The 21,047-nt window shown below is 36.1% G+C and overlaps 1 protein-coding gene across 6 annotated transcripts in view; it reads right to left on the bottom strand.

Annotated features, from left to right (window-relative positions):
* CLMN (calmin) overlaps positions 1-21,047 on the bottom strand; it is a 171,471-nt gene that overhangs the window by 52,711 nt on the left and 97,713 nt on the right. For 5 of the 6 annotated variants that reach the window (XM_001375611.4, XM_056811314.1, XM_056811315.1 and 2 more), the window contains 2 exons: positions 12,578-12,639; positions 5,085-5,180 (listed from right to left, as the gene is read on the bottom strand). In XM_001375611.4, the coding sequence (XP_001375648.1) occupies positions 5,085-5,180; positions 12,578-12,639 (158 nt within the window). The remainder of the gene's footprint in view (positions 1-5,084; positions 5,181-12,577; positions 12,640-21,047) is intronic. The other variant, XM_056811312.1, reaches the window with a different exon arrangement.

The following is a 21,047-nucleotide window of genomic DNA, read 5'->3' as shown; positions in this document are numbered from 1 at the left end:
GAAACTTTTAAAATTTTGTTTCACTTTGGTTTAAAGTGAAGATTTGGGGCTCACATGTGCTGATCTGAATTAGAAATAATCATAGACAATCAGAACTAGATGGAACTACCAAGATTATTTAATCTCACATCCTCATTTTACAGGCAAGGAAACTAAACTCCTGGAGATTAAGTAATTTACCCAAAGGGAGTTAGTGACAAAGCCAAGACTAAAACCCAGCCCAAGAGTTTTCACTTCCAGGCCAGAATTCTTTCCACTACACCATGCAAAAGAGAATACTGTATTTGTATTCCAGAATAAAGTGGTATCAGTACTTGTCAAAAATCAGAGTAATAATGAATAGCTGGAGGTCTGTTTAGTTGATTAGAAGTGAGAGAAAAAATGAAATAAGGAAAAAATTGGTTGAGAATTTTTAGCCCCTATGGCTTCTGCTCTTTGATATCTCTTTTCATCTGCTGAGAACCACCTATAAGATTCATATTCTTTGTACTGATGCCTTATGTCAGAGCTCTACGCTTCGCCAGGCAGTTTCTAAATCATCAGACAAGTTATTTCCTGATGCCGATGGAAATTTCTGTTTTTGAGCCAAGAAATCTGTATACTGCTATGTGAGGAGGGACAAAATGTGCCGGTAGAAGCTGATTGATATCTGGAAATGTTAATTTCACATATTGGAAACGACTACAGAAGAGGGCCAAAAATGGAATTCAAATTTCCTTAAGAAAACGAGCCCATGGAAACCAAGATTATATACTACTTAAACACCGTCTTCATGGTCTTTTCTAGCAGGCTGACATTACAGAGATTAAATAGTTATATATTTAAAGAATCTGTGGCAACCAGGGAGACCTAGTAAGTAGATCAAATCTTGCATTTATCCAGGGCAGGACAGAATCTAGAATGTAAAAGATGAGGACAACTTGAGAATCATAAATTATTAGGGCTGGAGGGAACTCAGAATCCAAAAACTTTGTATGTCAAAATTAGAAGTGGCCCATATCACAGGGTGCAAAGTGGGAAGGGACCCCTGAAGTCAGCCAGCTCTAGCCTTGGCACCTTATTTTTCAGATGTAGAAACTGAAGCTTGTTTTTATGTCTCCCAAAGCATTCCACATAGTTTTGGACATAACATAGGCACTTAATGGTTGGTGCCAGTGGTCAGGCTGGAGCCAGGGATGGCTGTGGCATGATAGTGCCCCGCTATCTTTTTTACTTGTCACATTTTCCATAACAAGGACTTCTTGTGTGTGTTGGTTTTATTGCTGACAATGATCACACTGAAAGAAATTTCTTCTTGTCATACCACAATAGATTATGTCTGGATTCACAACAACAGGATCAGTTTCATTTAGTTCTTAATTAAATGTTTTTGAAGAGTTTTACATATATTATTTTACTTGGCCCTCAAAACCAACTGGTAAGGGAGGTGCTTACAAAAATTCCAATTCATAGATGAAGAAATGGAAGTTAAGAAATCAAACAACTTGCCCAAGTTCACACGGCTGGCTAGTAAGTTTGTTTGAGGCGACATTCCAACCTAGGTCTTCTTGCAATCTATCAACTATACTACTACGCTGGTGATTTCACTAACGGTAAAATTCACATTAAAAGCTGCATGATAAAAACGTGGTGTAGCTCTGGATTAGCAACCTGAAGTGTGAATATAAACTCTGTTATTTACTATGTGGCGACTTCCCTTCTCTTCTGTACAAATGAGGGTGTCGAATTGGACCTGGATTTAAGCCCATTCCAGTTCTAGGGTCTACGATGCTGTTTTCTAATTAATAACCAAGTTAAGGAGACATAGACCCAGATCACAATGAAAATGTTATTAGGCAGTTGACAAAGCCCATTCTCCCAGAATGTGTCATCTCCTGGAGTGCTATTTAGATGGTGCTAAAAGAAGCAAAGCAGCTCTTTACGGGAGGCAGTAGGTTACAAGAGAAAGAGAACACAGGTTCTGGAACTAGAGATCCTAGGTTCAAATTTTATATTCCTGATACTCTGTGTGTGATCTTGGGCAGTCACTTAACTTTTCTGGGCTTCAATTTCCTCATCTATAAAATAAAAGGGTAGGATTAGTTGATCTCTAAGGTCCCTTCCATTTCTAGTTCTTATAATCCATAGAGGATAGCTATGGTAGCAAATGTTTTTTGCAATAACTTTTCCATTTGGTAGGGGTAGAATGTGATTCCCCACTATCTCTTTCCTTCTCTGATGAGAAAGGGGCCATTCTTCTTGCCAAGACCAATCAGTCCCTGTATGTTTTTGTTTGAACCCATAGCCTCCTGTCTTCTTCAGCAGATTGCTGCCACTATTATCCCTGATGTCTAATTTTCAATCTCTATCTATTTCTTCTTTCTCTTTTGCCTAAAAATGCCAAAGTAACTTTGTTTCTGGAAAAAAAACCCAACTCATACCATTTCATGCTATATTCCTTTATCTCTTCTTGCATTTTCAGCCAAACACTATGAGAAAGTTCTCTAGGTTACTTGTATTTATTGCCTCCATAGCCTCCCCTGTCACTCTTCCAAACCCTCAGAAATCTGAAACTACCCTCTACAAAGTCACCGGAGACCTTTAAAATGACAATTCCAAAGGCTTCTCAGGCTTCATCCTTCTTGACTTCTTGGCAGCACCTGACATTGTTGACTGCTCTCCCTCTTGGCTATTTTTGCCTCTGGATTTTTCTGACATTGCTCTCTTGGTTCTTTTCCTACATGCCAGACTGTTTCTTCTCTTTCTTCTTTGCTAAATGATTATCTATGTAATGTGTGCTAATTATGGGTGTAACTTGAGGTTTTGTTCTTATCCCTTGGCAGCCTCATCCGCTTCCATGGTCTCAAACCTCGTCTCTTTGTAAATGACTCCCAGATACCTACATCTAGCCCTAGTGGTTCTCTTGAGCTCTTGTTCCTTATTGCCAAGAACCTATTGGACATTTCAAACTGGTGTCCCTTAATACTTCCAAAACAGAACTCATTATAATTTTCTCTAAATCCACTCTTCTTTTAAATAACTTTTTCTCTGCCAAGGACACTTCCAGCTGCTAAGGATCACAAACTTGGCCCCATTCTCATCTCAGTCTCTCACCCTACATATCCAAACAGTTGCCGAATCTAGTTACTTCCACTTACACAAGATCTCTTGCATCTGTCCCCTTCTCTCTACCTACACAGCCATCCCACTCATCTGAACCCTCGCTGCCTCTTGCTAAGACTCTTGCAAAAGTCTCTTCATTTGGTCTATCTCTATCCTCTCTACCCATTCCAATCCATCTCTAAACAGCTGTCAAGAATACTTCTTCTAAAGTACAGTTCTGATCACACCAGTGACTTCTGAATAAACTTTGGGGGCTCTTTATAATCTCTGGAATCGACCTCCTCAGTGCGGCACTTAAAGCTCTTTACAACCTGACCACAACCTCCTTTCTAGCTTTATGAAATATTACTGCCCTCCATGGACTCTTTGGTCTAGCTATCCTGGCCTTCTTTCTGTCCCTCTCACACAACACTCCATCTCTTGTTTCTAGATCTTTTGTAGTGATTGTACCCTCTGAGTGGAATGTTATTTATTATTTCTTTCTCTTGGAATCCCAGGTTTCCTTCAGATTTTAGTGCAAGTAGCACAGGCTTCATGAGGACTTCCCTGAATCCCTTCTCGACTCCCCCCCTCCCCCGGTTGGTCTTGCCTTCTTCCTCCATGGTTAACTTGTTTTGTACCTATAGAAGCACATATTTTCTTCTCCGTTAGAATGTAAACTCGTTGAGGGCAGAAAGCATTTAGCTCATGTTTTTGCATCCCTTGCACCTAGAACAGTGGCTGGCACTGAGAATGTGCTTACTAAAGGATGCCAATATTAAACATCCCTTTCTCCTCTTCCCAGAGGATGATTCACGATGGCACACTCTGAAGTCCTTGCAAAGTTTAATTTGACTCATTTTTATTCTAGGTCTGTCAGAATGGAAGAAGGAGGGTTTTCAGTTTACTAATGTGGGAATAATCATAGGGTAGGGCACCAGCATCAGTTCTTAGAGGTAGGTATTAGGGAGCTTCAACATTTAGGGAAAGTCTAATCACAGGATCTACATTAGAACTAAGCATGGGCCACCGACTCAAAGTCTAAGTTCTCAGTTATTAGGTTTAATCAGATTTTGAACAGTTTGCCCTGATTGTAATGGATTTGGGCAGAGGAATAAAAACGCAGTGAGAGCAAGATGCAACTGGGGTTAAGTGACTTGCCCAGGATCATAGAGCTATAAAATGTCTAAGGCCTGATTTGAACCCAGGCCCTCCCACTTCCAGACTTGGTGCTATCCACTAGACTACCTAGCAACCCCAACATCAGTTCTTCAAGGTAGGCATTAGTGAGTTCTAAAATTCAGCGATAACAGAAACAAGAATTATTAGCCACGTGTTTTATGAAAAATAGTCTTCTTAAAAACAAGATTGCTTAATTGGAAGATATTAAACATATAATGAAGAAGTTGCATGTTGTAGTGGGAAGCATACTAGACTTAGTGACAGAAGATCTGGGCCTAGTTTTGACTTGATAGTACTTGTATTCCTCCCTGGGAAAGTCCTTTGATCTAAGACTCAGTTTACTCAACTTTAAAATGGGGACAAAATCTATTTTACCTTTTTCACAAAGTTTTTTGAGAAAAATGATTTTTGAACCATAAGGTATTATACAGGATATACCAAAACTCTCAGTGTAGTTTTAAGCCTTCATAACTTTTCCGGCGTAAATGTGCTATTACTATGAATTAGATTTAATCATCAATGAAAAGAATACATTGAGATTATAAGATTCAATAGAAATACACATGTTTATGCATAATACCAGGGATGCAAATACCAACTATATCATGCAATAATAATAATGTTGCATTTATATGGCACATCAGTTTACAAAGTGCTTTCTTCACAATAGACCTCGGAGTTCAGTAGTGCTTTAAGTAGACCATTTTATGGATAAGGCAGCTAAAGACTAGAGAAGATAAGTGATTTATGTTCAAGGGTACACACCTAGTAAGTTTGGGGTGTGTTTTCAGCCCCCACCCCCACCTGCATGATATACATACCAGACTTTGTCCTGACAGGACTTCTAACAATGCCATCAGGATCTTTCCATCTTGTATATCAATGAATAAATCTTTCACTTCCAGAGGAGGGTTACACTGTGAACACAGAGGATGGAAACTTTTACTATCCAAGAGCCATTTAATTAATTGACATTCTCAAATCATTACATCCACATTTTTTTAAAGAGGAGAGACAAGCTTCTTTAATATTATAACCCGTCCTTTCCTCTTCAATAAATTCCTAGAATGGTAATTCCAGAAAGACCCTTAAACATAACTTTAATTCCTCCTTTTACATGAAAAAACTGAGACCTGGGGAAATTCTACAGCTATATTCAATAATATGAAATGGTTAATTATCTGTTAAATAGTGGGTATTACTGAACCTGGACTGGAATTAAAGAGAGAGGTGGCAAAATGTAAGAGAAAGAATATTCATAACGGAGTCAGGTTTTTCCTTTTTCTACTGTTTGTTATCTAGATTACTTTAGGCAAGTTATTTCATCTCTTTATGCCTCTGTTTCTCATCTTTAAAATGAGGCAATTTCTGCCCAATTTCTTTAATGGAGTAGTTGTGAGAATCAAATGAAATAATGGATGGGAAAGGATTCTTTATCCATGAAGCACTATGTAAATTTAGGCTCTCATGCTTACTCTAAATCTACTTTAAAGGAATTTTTAAAATTTTTATTTAATTGATTAATTAAGAAATTCATGTTCTGTCCCTCCCTTCCACCCAACCCCCCTCCCATAGCCAAAGCTCAATTCCACTGGGTTTTACATTTTTCAAGACCTATTTCCATATTATCAATATTTGCATTAGGGTGATCGTTTAGAGTCTACATCCCCAATCACATCCCCACCAACTCATGTGATCAAACATTTGTTTTTCTTCTGCTCCCACAGTTCTTTCTCTGGATGTGGTTAGCATCCCTTCTCATAAGTCCTTCAGAATTGTCCTGGATCATTGCATTGCTGCTATAAAGGAATATTTTTTTGCATCATGAGGATATCCATGATATGTTATGATAGCCTGGTATGGGGTGGTGACCACAATATATAGAGAAGAGCTGAATGTACTTATGTTTATGCACATGTGGGAAGGGAGGAATGGCTGGGGATTATGTTTGGAAAATAAATGGTATTTTGGAGATATAAGAACACACTCTTTTCATCATCCCAAAATCACAGATGTAACAAGGATTAAAAGAAGATGGGAGAAAAGTCCCACTGTTTTAAAATTAAGTCAATTTATTTTATTACTTCCATTTTTCCTACTATTTTTGGCAAGTAGATAACTATAACAACCCCAGTAGATTAGAAATTCCTCTTAAGATAATCATTTTAATCAAGGAAAATATATATGTCTATGGGCATATGAAAGTCTCTTCAGTTCTCAGTAACTAGTCTAAACTAAGGGATTATCTCCCACCAGAAAGGTCAAGACGCAAGAGTCCCTTCCTCACTTTTGAGACTAATCACATTATTGCTGTTTGAAGGAAGGTAATCAGACATTTTGATTGGTACTCATAGAAGCTATGTGCTCTCTAGTCATTCAGAATATTTCCTAATTTCATGCCCCAGTGCAAAGAAAATATTTCTGGTTTGACAGAAACAACTGAGTATTCTGAATAGAAAAGCAAAATTCTATCTTCGAAAGCTTTTACTTCTTTGCTATATACCATGCCAACCAAGATGGTGTCAGGAGGCCAAAACACAGAACCATGGAATCTCATATTTAGCAGAAACTGCAGAGGGCCCTGCACCAAGCACAATCCCTTTTAAGAAGTCAAAGAACTATCATTCTTTTTTACTAAACACTATGTTCCAGGTACTGTGCTAAGTACTGGGTAGACAATAAATAGAAAGACAGTCATTGCCATTAAAGAACTTACAATTGTTGGAGGGAGAGAGACAAACACATAAAATGAGGCAGGAGATAGAGGGAGATCACCAGGGATACCTGGCATGGAAGTATTTTGTCCTATGGAGTTGAAACCAAGCAAAGTAGCAGATGCAAAGTGGAAGATAAGATAGAATACCTCATAGTTGCCCCCAATACTTCCTAATAAATAAACAGTAAGGTAATTTACAAGTTACCAAATGTATAGTGGAAAAAAAGTGTAGGACTTGGAATTCAAAAGTGTGGGATCTGTTTCTTGATTTTGACACTTGTTGGCTGTGATCATGGGTAAGTCCCTTTACTTCTGTGAGATTTCATTTTCTGATAAGCAAATTGGGAATAATAATACTTGTATTCATTACCTTGTGGGATTATGAAATTTCCCAAATGAATCTGTGATTTTCTTTCTTTTTCTGTAGGTTAAAAAAGATGAAGGAAAGTGACATTTATGTTGTCTTGTCTGTCTGGACACCTGGTATCATTCACTCCTTTCCTTCTTCCTCCAGCAGAAAGGGATTTCTGACTGGGTAGAGTTCAAGGGAAGAGACAAGAGTTGGAGCTGGTGGAAGGAGAAAGGTATGGCTGATCCCAGCTGGCAATGCCTGGTATTGGTATCCAAAGATGGGGGATGGAGGGAATGAGTACTCTTTCTCTTGTTGGCTTCACCTCCTTCCTCAGAAGCCTACATATAGCCAGATAGGTACAGAAAGGCCAAGAGGGAGAGCTTTTTCTAGGAGATATTTTCCTTTGATTTTTTTTAGTTGTTGTCTGCAGAATTTCCTACATTATTATTGTATATCTGATATCATTTATTTTGAAGTTGTTTTGTTTCCTTTTTTTCTTCCTCAACATAAATATGTTCAATATTCTTTACCCTTAAATCATAACTGTTTGTGAAGGTATATAATTTGATAGTGCCAAATAGAAACATGTTATGTTATTGCAAGTAGATGTACAATGTGATTGCTATTTGTTGAGGATAATTTGCATACCTATACAAGTTACCTTGAAAAATGTAATGTTTTTAGCACTGAAACTCATGGGAGAGAAAGAGAGGAAGTTCCTGAATTGAGAGGTAGACCATAAAGAAATTATAATGTTATTCAAAAGTTTAAATAATTAAAAGATTGAAAAAATTTCATAGCAAGGACAGGATTGGGGAGTTAGTATTTTGTATAATACCAGATATGTTCAATCATTCAGAAATACCAAGTACAATTACAATAGAAGACAGCATTTGTGGGTTAATCCTCACAACATCTCTTTAGAACGAGGGACTGGCCAAGAAGGTAGAGGCCTTACTGTAAAAAGAAGGATGCAGAGCAAGTATGGACATAAGTGGGGCAATAATGGAGCAGAGGAAGTTAAAACTAGATTTGCTACTATATCAGGAAGAAATAGTTCACACCTGTAAGGAGGGTAGAAGCTAGGTAGTTTAAAGAAGAAGGACAATTCCCATGTCCATAACATTCCATTTTTGTCTTTGCCTACCTAACATTTTATTAAAAAATTAAAGACATAGATAGCACACATCAACTCTAATTTAAGATATAAAGCTGAGAAGGGGAGCATAGAATCAGGGTCCAAAAATTACCTTAAGAGATTAGAGGATCAACCCAAATTAAATAATAATGGGATTTAATTGGCATAAATATAAGTTCCCCCCAAAATCTACTTCATGTGTATAATATACAGGAGTATGGCTAGATACATTTATCAGTAAAATATTTTAGGATTTTTAGTAGGTTATAAACTGAATATATGTCAACTGTATGAACCAACAGCAAAAAACCCCCAAACTAGTAAGACCTTACTTAAGCTCTGTTCATATAGGTACAGAAGCCAGAAAGAGGTGAGTGATATTCATATTACACTCTGTCCCGTGGGTGCTACTGAACTGAGTTATGGACACCATATTTCAGGAAGGACAATGATAAATTGGAGAAGAGCCTCAAGAGTATGCCCTAGGAGGAACTGGGTATATTTAGATTAAAGGAGAGAAGAGTCATGAGAAGAAAAGATATCCTTCTCCAAGTATCTGAAGGGCTGTCATGCAGAAAAGGAATCAGACTGGTTTTGCTTGGCCCTAGAAGGTAAAGCTCAAAACAATGGATGGAAGAACAAAGAGACAGAGAACTAAGACTAACTCTAAGGGGAAAAATCACAGCAACAATAAAAAATCCAACTTGTTAATACTAATATCTATCCCAAAGGGGAATGGGCTGCCTTTGGATATAGTACATTAATCCTTCATTAGAAGTCTTTGAGTCAGGACAGCATGACCATCTTTCTGGGAATACTGTAGAAGTGATTCCTGGTCAGATATGCCTTGAAGGAGTCGGTTTCTGAGGTCACTTCTGATGCAGATTTTGCAATTCTCAATGCAAATATTATTAGCACCATTTTGCAGATGGAGAAATGGGCATTCTGAGTGGTTAAATGACTTGTTCAGACTTACATAGCTAGTTAAGAGGCAGAATAGGACTTAACACTTTCCAGGAGATGATGAAAAAAGGTCTTCATATACAATATAGATGTGTTGCTAGAGGTAGGATTTAAATTTAAAACTTACATTTTCATTTCCACTAATATATGCAAGTTTTCAAATATATGAATAAAAAAGCAAAGACAGTCCAAGCAAAATAATATGCAAGAGTATAAAAAAATACAACCAAGTACCAAAATAATCTAGGGCAACTCCAAGAGCCTCGTGATGAAAAAAGTCTATCCATCATCACAGAAGGAACTGAGAGAGTCTGAATGAAGACTGAAGGATGCCATTTTCCACTTTATTTTCTTCAAGACTTTTTCTCTAGTGTAAGTGAAAAGTGTCTCTTCTTTCACAACATAATGAATACTGGAAATATGTATTGTATAAATCACACATGTACATCCTATATTATATTACCTGCCATCTTGGAAAAAGGGGAAAAGTGGAAGGGAAGAACATGGACTGCAAAATGTCAGGCAATGATTATTAAAAATTTGTACCAACATAATCTGGAAAAACATTTTAAAAGGTTCTTTAGAAATTCTATTCTTTGGGGGCAGTTGGGTGGCTCAGTGGATTGAGAGCCAGGCCCAGAGATGGAAGGTCCTGGGTTCAAATCTGGTTTCAGACACTTCCTAGCTGTGTGACCCTAGGCAAGTAACTTAACCCCCATTGCCTAGCCTTTACCACTCTTTTTCTTTGGAACCAATACCTAGTATTGATTCTAAGACAGAAGGTAAGGGTTAAAAAAAAAAGAAATTGTATTCTTTTAATTATCAATAATTTAAATTGTTTTTAAAGGACTGAGTATTAATTTTCAAGAAGGCAGTAAGCACCAATGATGCCAAATTTACCACAGATTTACTATTTAATGCTATATTCACTTACATATATATAGTAATTTTATTGGGACAGTTAAGTAGTGCAGTGGATAGTGCTGGGCCTGTGATCAGGAAGATTCATCTTCCTGAGTTCAAATCTGGCCTCAAACAATTGACTCATGACCCTGAGCAAGTCGCTTAATCCAGTTTGCCTCAGCTTCGTCTTCTGTAAAATAAGCTGGAGAAGAAATACTCCAGAATCTTTGTCAAAAAATCCCAAATAGGGTCACAAAGAGTTGGACATGACTGAGCAACAAAAAATTAATTATATACACTTTGCATTTTTTCATTCTGCATCACTTCATATAAGACTTCCCATATTTTGATGTATTCTTCATATTCATTATTCCTCATCAAACAATAATATTCCATTACATTTTCATCTCACAATTTGTTTAGCCATCCCACTATTATTGTGATATTTGTTTTTATTTTTTGGAAATAGCTTATAACTAAATACTGTCTTGATTTTCAAAACATTTTCATTTGACTTTTTCAATAATCCTCAGAGAAATTTTCTCCATTTTGCACAAATGATAGATGCTCAGTGAAGTGAAGGAGTTCCCCCAAAATAGTATAGTTAATAAATGAGAGAGCATAGATTTGAACCCAAATCTTTTGTCCCTAAAATCAGAAGACTTGTATTATACCATACTACATTTTCACTGATCTATGCTTTCTTGATTCCATTAACCATGTTCTCTATTCCTATGACATATTTATTCTTTATTTTTTCTATTCATTCTTTTCCATATATTAAATCCTACTTCAAAAAATTCCTTCAAGAATCCTTTCTTTATCCTTGAATCAGGAATAACACTTCATTTTCTTTCCTTCACCCTCAATATCATTGGATCTTGGTAATGCATTGAATTATCATGCATACCGTAGCCTGTGTTAATAAGCCCGATTAAACCACTAGTTTCATGTGAGAAGATGTCATGTGTTGGATAAAATGTATTTCTGGGGGGAGGGGAAGAACATAAATCATGTAACCATGGAAAAATATTCTAAATTAACTAATTCAATAAAATTTTTCAATTAAAAAAACAATTTGATTATATCAGATGATACTACAAAGGAAAGGTTCTCAGACTAAGTCAAAAAATTGATCATGTCTTTAGAATAAAATTGCAGGCCAGGGATTTGAACACCTGGCTGGTCAGTATGGAAGAAAGCAACTGGGGGAGAAGAAAACCCTGGCTTCAAGCTCCTCCCATTCACAATGGTTAGAGTAGGTCCTTGGGAACCTTGAAGGAATTAGAGGCACTTTGGTCTTCCCCTTGGCCTCTCTGTCCACTAGAAAATCTGACCAGGAAAGGAAATGACAATGCCAGAATCAGGAGGTGAAGTGATGTAGAAAGATGGATTCCAGGTTCTTTAAGAATCCCCCCCAAAAAAGATTCATCATTTCTAAGGGGACCATTTTGAGGACTTCAGCAAAAGGAGATCCAGGAGGTAGGAGTTACTTATTAGTCGTTGACTAAATGTACTCTTCAAGATGAGTCTATTTTCCTTAGGATTTTATACCTAGAGGTAGAATATCATATATTTCCAGGGGGAGTTTCTTATGCCAACTATTCTTACCAAAACCTCCTCAAGAAATTCAATTTACTAAGAACTAATTAAGTTAGGCCAACTAATTGATATCAACTGATAATTAAAAGGAGCACACCTATAGGGGCTTGTGAATTCTAACATTAGAAAGGCATCCTCCAACTCCATACCCTCTGGGCTTTTGACTTCCAATCTTGGTCATATAATAAGAGACTATGGAAATGGAACAACTCAATGGTGAGAATTTTGGAATTTTAGACCTGGAAAAACAAATGTTAAAAATATATATACTCTGTCATTTTTTTAAATAAAAAAAAAATAAACACCTTCCAAGTACAGTCTGAAAAAAATGGGCTTATTTTTAGTATCAAATCAAATCTAATATACAGCAAAGCACTTTGTAAAGTGCTAGGTAAACATGAATGGTTAATATTACAGTATTGAGCTATCATATTTCTAATTATTTACTACTCATTGCTATGCTAATGGAAAATTTTAGAAAGAAATAGTGCAAAATACTAAAAACTAGGTGGCTTTGTTTTCTGAAAGTGTTTTATTGATGGTCTTTTTAAAAAAATCTCAGAATCATCTCCCACTGAGTCTTCTGTCCTACTCTCCCCTTGCCATTAAAGAATACTTCCTTGCATAGTCATAGGCTTACCTTTTCCAGGTGTAGATTGATCCATCGGGTGAAGGTTCTCTTCTGAACATTTTCCCGTTCAACTGGCAATAAAATATAATTATTAAATGAGAAAAGTAAATCCAATACTATCAACAGGTCATCCCTAACACATGAAGCAGTTGTATCCCAAAGTTAGTCAGTAAATTCAGATGTGTAGAACTCAGAAGGGGTTTTCCTATAACATCTTCACATCTGTAAGCCATTCCTAACAAATTCACAAAAGCCTATTTTAACCCAAAGCGTGTCTATGAGAATTAAAAAATTTTAGATTTGGAAAAAACCTTTGAGATCATCTTCTCTATTATTTAAAAAAAAAAGATACTATAAAAGATAAAATACTTTAAAAATAAAATTTTATGGAATTTCTTGTTTTTATATTACCTACATTTCCCAACATATAATACCTGTCTCATCCCCTGCCATAGAATCATCCCTGTAAAACTGACAAATATATCCAAAAAGGCTGACATATGAAACTGAGAAACTTTAGAAAGAAATTGTGTCACATCATGAAATCTATGATTCCTATGATTCCATGATTCCACATTTCTGAAAAGAAGCAGTATGTTATATCTTTTTCAACTTTTCTTTGAGGTAAACTTTAATATAGGAACAAGGCTTGGTCATTATAACTTTGCATCATTTAGTTTTGATTGTTTTGCTATTGTCCTTTTAACTTAAAATTTTGTAGTTATTGTGGATAATTTTCCTGGTTCTTCTTACTTAACCTTATATAAATTCACATGAATCTTTTTGTATTTCTTTGTATTAATATCATTGTTTCTTATAGCATGGTAATATTTCACTATATTCACATGTCACACTGTGTTCAAGCCAATAAATTTCGGTCTATTGTGTTTACATGTTTTTTGCTAACACAAAAAGTGAAATTATATTTTAATGTGTATGGGGCAACCATTTTTAGTCATTAGCCACCTTGAGGCTTATGACTAGACGTGGAATTTTTGAGTGAAAGAATATGAACATTTTAGTCATTCTTTGCATAACTTCAAATTGTTTCCCAGGATGGTTGTACCAATTTACCACTTTGCCAGCAATGCATTAGTTTACCTATATTTCCAAAACCCTTCCAATATTCATTATTCCCATAATTTGTCATCTCTGTAAATTTTGTTGGGCTTGTAGTAAATCCTTGGGGTTGTTTTGGTTTTCATTTCCTCTATCAGTAAAGATTTGGAGCATCCTTTCATATTAATAATTAATAGTTAATCATTGCAATTCTTTTTTTTTTGAGAAGTTTGTCTATATTCCTTGACAACTTGTCTATTGAAGAATGGCTTTTGGTTCTCTGTGTGAGTGTGTGTATGCCCACACACATACATATACATGTACCTACCAGTTATTAGATATCTTCAAAACCAAACCCTTACACCCCTCCCATTTTATATGTATCTGTTAATTGTTTAGATATTTTGAATATTTATCAGCAAAATTTGATAGAGATATTTTTCCTTCACTTCACCAATTCCCTTCTTATCTTAGTACATTAATTTTTTTCCACAAAAAAGCTTTTCAATAAAATTATCTGTCTCATCCTTTGTAGTCTCCTATTTCCTTGTTAAGAATTCATTCCTTAAATGAAGCTATGAAAAGCATCTGGCCTGACTTTCTTCTATTTTTTCTCAATAATATGACCTTTAATCTTTAATTAATGGCCCAAAGTTATACAGTTCATTACTAATGGAGACGGGGTTAATCAAAAAATCTTAGTGTGTTGAAAAGTTCCTCAGAGGTCATCCCATTCAACTAACATACTAATAATATTGAAGATAGTAATCACTATGATATTTCTATGGAAAAATTTAGTCACAGTTCTAACTTAGAATATCAGGAATATGTTTTCTCTTACTACAGCCAGCATTTTACAAATATTTCACATGATCTTCACAACTCCAGTAGGCAGGTGCTATTATTATTCCCATTTTACAACTAAGTAAATGTGAACAGACAGAGGTTAAGTGACTTGCCCAGGATTATACAGCTAGTACGTGTCTGAGGCTACATTTGAACTCAGGCTTTCCTGACTACAGTCCTAGCACTTTATCTACAATATCACCCATCTGGTTTTTTTTCCCTTTTATTCCTTTTCCCTTATATTCCCTCTTTCTATTCTGCCTCTCCCATATCACTATCCAACTTCAACTCATCTTTCAAGAGGTTTTCCTGATAGCGTCTGTCCTCATTTATCTCTCTCTCCTTTTGATTGATAATACATCAGTTATTAATGAGGGATGAGGGCAATATGGCCATAGTGGAGGTTTGTAGCCTGATGGACCAAGTCAGGAAAGGAAGAGAGGAAATAGCTCACAATAGACAAGGAAGTAACTTCTGATGTCACGAATCTTGACGAATTACCTTAATATAAGGGATTTAGGCAGAATCTCTGAATTGGAAAAGTGTAAAAATGGAGATTTGAACCCCAGACTTCAATCCCCAGAAGTCCTTAGCAGTTCCCAGAATTCCCTATAATCTCACAGAAATCCCCACCTGAGCCGAGAACAAAATGGGTATTTAAACTGACTGTACCGCCTACTGCGCTCTCTGCTTCCACTTGGAGGCACACTCGTCTCTCTACCAGGCAGGTAAAATGTAGTGAGTAGGTTACACATGCTTTTCTTATTTTGTATTTCTTTATTTCTTAATTCTAATAATCTTTAATAAACCTCTAAAAATATAATACTTTTAGTAGAGAAACTAATTTAACTGTTTCAAAAGTCCTCAGAGACCAGGAGGCCTACATTGGTCTCAGGAATTTTCTTTCACTGCTCCATGTTCCACTCGAAATTCCTCCTCCTTTTTCCTACCCTTCTGAGCCTGATGCTGCTTTTCTTGTCAAATGAATTTCCACAGACCGTGCCTGGGAGTGACTAAGCCACTCACCACTGTGCTGCCTGTGATCTCGCTTTCTTTCATCTGAAAATGACCCCCTGGTCATTTTTGTCCTAGTCTTATCTTTTTTTCCCTCCTTGTCCTAATATCCCATCCCCATTGGGATGAAAGTTCAAGTTCCTTGAGGCCAGGAGCTGTCTCCTTTTTCTATCTGTATCTCCCACCCATAAAACAGTAGGCACACAGAATACTCTTCATTCACTCATTTGTCCCCTGGGAGAACCTTTCAAATACTTCAAGAGAGGTATCCTAACTCCATCCACTTTCCCCCAAGCTCAACAATTCCCAGTTCCTTTAAGCAATTCTCAGATAGTGAGAATTTGAGGTTTCTGATCTTTCTCACTATCTTTTCCCTCCACATTTATCAGCTTATCAACGTGTTTCCCAAAATGTGATGCCCAGAACCAAAACAAAATATTTCAGATGTTGTCTGACCAAGTCTCTTACTTCCTCTGCCTTGGACATTCCCTTAAAGCAGGCTGGCTAAGATCTCATTAGCTTTCCTGGCTGCCATATCCTGCTGAGAACTCATAATTGTGCAGAGTGTCTATTAAAACACCTTGACCTTTTCCAAACAGCTGTCTAGCCAGACTTCCCCCATATTACATTTCTAATTGTGTTCTTAGAGTCCTGGGTTTGTCTTGGCAGGTAGACACCCAAGTATTTTATACTGTCTGCAGTTTAAGTGGAATTTCTCTTTCTATTTCTTCCTGCTGGGTTTTGCTGGTAGTATATAGAAATACTAATGATTTATATATATTTATTTTATAGCCTGCAACTTTGCTGACATTATTGTTTCAACTACTTTTTTCAGTTGATTGTCTAGGATTCTTTAAGTATACATAATCTTGTCTACAAAGAGTAATAGTTGGGTTTTTTCCTCATTGCCTATTTATATCTTTCCAAAAAATTTTCTTGTCTTATTGCAATAGCTAGCATTTCCAATACAGTACTGAAGACAGTAGCAATAATGGACATCCTTGCTTCACCCATAATCTTACTGGGAATGTTTTAAGTTTATTCCCATTTTAGATAATGCTTGCTATTTGTTTTTAGACAGATCATTTAAAAGAAATATTCCACTGATTCCTAGGCTTTTTAGTGTTTTTTAAATAGGAATAGGTGTTGTATTCTCATAGTGTGGTTGTAAAATTGATTTTTTGAACTGAAGTATGAAACCTGACATTTGTTCACATTAAATTTAATCTTATATGATTTGGTTCAATTCTGCAGCCTGTCAGGATCTTCACGAATCCTGATTCATCCAGTAGAATAAACTCAGCTTCATGTCATTTGCATATTTGATCAATATGCCATCTCTTCCTTTACCAGGGCCATTAACAAAAAATGCTAAACTGTCATAAGACTCAGCTCTGATGGCCAGGGATAGTCTTTTTTGGGTAGCAGTGATATCTTTTTTAAGATGGCATGAAATCATTAATGACCATTTTTTGGGACTAGTCACTTAACCAGTTCTGAATCTATATAATTGTCTAGAGCAGCAGTTCTCAACCTCTCAATTTGTAGCAATGAGAATACATAATGCATATCAAGTATTTACATTCCGAATCATAACTGTAGCAAAATTACAGTTTTGAAGTAGCCACCAAAATAATTTTTTGGTTTGGGGTCACTGCAACATGAGGAACTGTATTGCGGGGTCACGGCATTAGAAAGGTTGAGAAACACCGGTCTAGATTATATTTCTATTTGGCACCAAAAAAAAATTGCAAAAAAAAATTAGAATCTACTAAAGAGAAGGTAATGACCCCATGAGACAAGGGAAATATTTTAAGCCAAAAACTGAAAAAAAATACAAAAAAGTAATGTATCTCATAGCAAAAATAACTGACCTAGAAAACAGCTAGAGGAGAGGTAATTTAAGAATCATGACTACCTAAAAGCATGACCAGAAGAGGTAGGCATCATATTTCAACAAATCATAAAAGAAAACTGCCCAGATTTCTTAACATCAAAGGGCAAAGTAAAAATAGAGAGAATCCAATTCACAATAAAAAAGCATCAAATGAGAACATTAAGGAATATTATAGTCAAAACTGAGAGTTTCTAAACCAAAGAAAATATATTGTAAGCAATTAGAAATAAAGGTACAGGCTTATAAACAAGAATAATTTACCCAGTTTTTCTTGACTGCATAAAAAAGATAAACACGAGTGAACAATATTAAGGAAATGAACAAGGATAAACTATTTACATTCTACTATGGGGAGAAGATCTTAGGAACATATCAACTTAGGAGTAAGTAGGGAAAAGATAGAGAAAATAATTTCAAATGATAAGGCTGTGCCAGGAGGCCATATAAACAAGGAAGGAGGAGGATGGGGAGAAACTGACATGTGAAAGCCATTTTCATCTGAACTGTTCAAAATGGAGAAAATACCCACAGGTATAGAGAAATAAATTTTTATTGAAAATGTCTCTTGACAAACACCTCATTTCTCAAATATATAGAGAACTGAGTCAAGTTTATAAGAATACAAGGCATTCCTCAATTGATAAATGGTCAAAGCCCATGAATAGGCAATTCTCAGATGAAAAATTAAAGCTACCTATAGTCATATGAAAAAAATTCTCTAAATCACTACTGATTAGAGAATGCACATTAAAACAATCTATCAGATTGGCTAATATGGCCAAGAAGAAAAATGATAAATGTTGGAGGGAATATGGAAAAATTAGGACACCAATACATAGTTGGTAGAACTGCAACCTGAGAACCATTCTAGAGAGCAATATGGAACCATGCCCAAAGGTCTATCAAACTGTACATACCCTTTGACATAGCAATACCACTACTGGTATTGTGCCATAAGAAAGAAAAAAAATGATAAATGTTGGAGGGAATATGGAAAAATTAGGACACCAATACATAGTTGGTAGAACTGCAACCTGAGAACCATTCTAGAGAGCAATCTGGAACCATGCCCAAAGGTCTATCAAACTGTACATACCCTTTGACATAGCAATACCACTACTGGTATTGTGCCATAAGAAAGAAAAAAAATGATAAATGTTGGAGGGAATATGGAAGAATTAGGACACCAATACATAGTTGGTAGAACTGCAACCTGAGAACCATTCTAGAGAGCAATCTGGAACCATGCCCAAAGGTCTATCAAACTATACATACCCTTTGACATAGCAATACCACTACTGGTATTGTGCCATAAGAAAGGATGAGTGTGAATTCAGAAAAGCTTGGATTTATATGAACTGATGCAAAGTGAAATGATGAACGCTGTATACCGTAATAGAAATATTGTATGATAATCAGCTGTGAAAGTCTAAACTATTATCAGCAATGTGAGGTTCCAAGAGAACCCAGAGAGACTCATGATGAAAAATGCTATCCACAGCCAAAGAAGGAACTACTGGAATCTGACTATAGATTAAAGCATCCCATTTTCACTTTATTTCCTTCATGAATTTTTTTGTATGTGAAATATGTCTTTTTTCACAGCATAGAGAATATGACAGCATTGGTATAAACCTATATCAGACTATTTACTTCCTTGGGGCAAGGGGGTGAAAAGAAGGGAGAAAATTCATAAAGAATCTAAATTACAAAACGCCAGATAACAAAAGTTAAAAATTATTTCTACGTGTAATTGAAAAAGTAACACAAAAAAGAGAAAAAATAAACACAAGGGAAAGGATAGAAGGAAGAGGGAGTTTGAGAATAAGGAGGGCAAATTAAGGGAGATAGTCATAAAGAAAAGAAACTACAACTTCAGATGTACACTATTTATAGAAGTTCTTTTTGCAGCAGCAAAGAATTAGAAACTGGACTTATATGGACTTTCACTGGCATTGATTCCCCATCAATTGGAAAATAGCTTATGGCATATAAATATGAAGGAATACTACTGTGTTTAAAAGAATGATGAAGGGACTGATTTCAGAGAAATAGGAAATCTGTATGAAATGATGCAGAATAAAGTGATCAGAACTTGGAGAATAATTTATACAATGATAGCAATATCATAAAGATGAACAACTTTGAAAGACTTACAGATCAGTATAATATCCAATCACAATTCCAGAGGACTCAAAAGTGATGAAATATGCTACTGCTCCTGATAGAAGGGTAAAGGACTCAGTGCAGAATGTGATTTTTTTTAATGTGGATAATTTGTGAATTGTGGATAATAATGTGAATTGTTCAACAAACATTTCCTAAGTGCCTACTAGATATAAGGTACCGTGCTAAGCACTGGGGATTCAAAAAACAAAAAAGTCAAAACATAGCCCTTACCCTCAGTAAACTTAAAATCTACAAGGAAGACAACATGCAAACAAACATATAGGAGGCAAGCTGTATATAAAATTTAAAAAAGGAAATAATTAAAAGGAGGAAAGCACTAGAATTCAGAAAGGTTGGGGAAGGCTTTCTGTATAAAGTGGGATTTTAACTGGAAGTTAAAGGAAGTCAGGTAGGTTAGTGGTAGGAGCAGAGGGAAAGAATTTCATTAATTTTTTTTTAAAGAAAAAAAGATTTTTTGTTTAGAACTTGCTTATTTTTTGCTTTAGGACATTTCAGTGGGGAAAATAAATACAAAGGAGTCTCCTCGCCTGATCATCTGGGGTAGTCTGGTCAGAAAAAGCATTTTGTCAACAATGTAGAAGGGGAACATGTAGACAAGAATTGCTAGGGTGGCTGATGAATTCATAAATATAATTTCTAGGCACTGAAGAAATTATGCAATATTCTATGTGCATCCAAATCTCATTCATATACAATTGGCATATCCAAAGGCACCTGGGTTTCCCTTACCCTGGATGTGTACCACATTTGTAAAAAAAATTAAACATGAACTCCCTTCATCAAACAGTGTAAGTCCATGCTGAGACAGAATTCAAGGTGCCCATGTCACAGATGAGCACGTATCCTTGCTGAATCCTTGGTTTTAATATCCATGAATTATAACTGGGTCAGATCCCTCTGAGTATGAACTGCATCTCTCTTCTGAAAACCTAAAAAAAGTACAATTACACACAGCCCTGTTCTCAAATGGTAACTGGATGGTACCTCGGAGATCCATTTTAGCAGGCCACCATCATTTTCAGAAGGGGAAACTGATGTTCTAAAGAGGGAAAATTATTTGCCTCTGTGGTTACATACTAAGTTAAAGGGAGAGTTCAGGGTGGCTGACTTCTAGCTGCATATCCTTCCTGATCTATATCATAATTCAAATTAGAAGAATTTGTTGTCATTCCTTGAACATTCTCTATATTCTGTTGGATGAGAAAAAGAGAAGCCTTAATATAACATAGTACCTTTGGTAGGTGTTTGAGATATTGGGGTGAAATGGAATGATCATTAAACAGAGTCAGAAGACCTGGTTTTCTTACTCTCTGTGTAACTTTGGGCAAGCCACTGAACTTCCCTTAGGTCTCAGTTTCTTGATCTATAAAATGAGAATATTGAATTAGGCCATCCCTAAGGTCCTTTCCAATGTATAGATCCCAAGTTATGGAACCCTTTTCTGCCTTGGGTGGTCATAGCTATGGTCCTAGG

This window comes from Monodelphis domestica, chromosome 1 (genome assembly GCF_027887165.1).
Source record: "Monodelphis domestica isolate mMonDom1 chromosome 1, mMonDom1.pri, whole genome shotgun sequence".
Lineage (NCBI taxonomy): Eukaryota > Metazoa > Chordata > Mammalia > Didelphimorphia > Didelphidae > Monodelphis > Monodelphis domestica.
The sequence above is the reverse complement of the archived record's forward strand: the minus strand, read 5'-3'. Positions and strand labels throughout refer to the sequence as shown.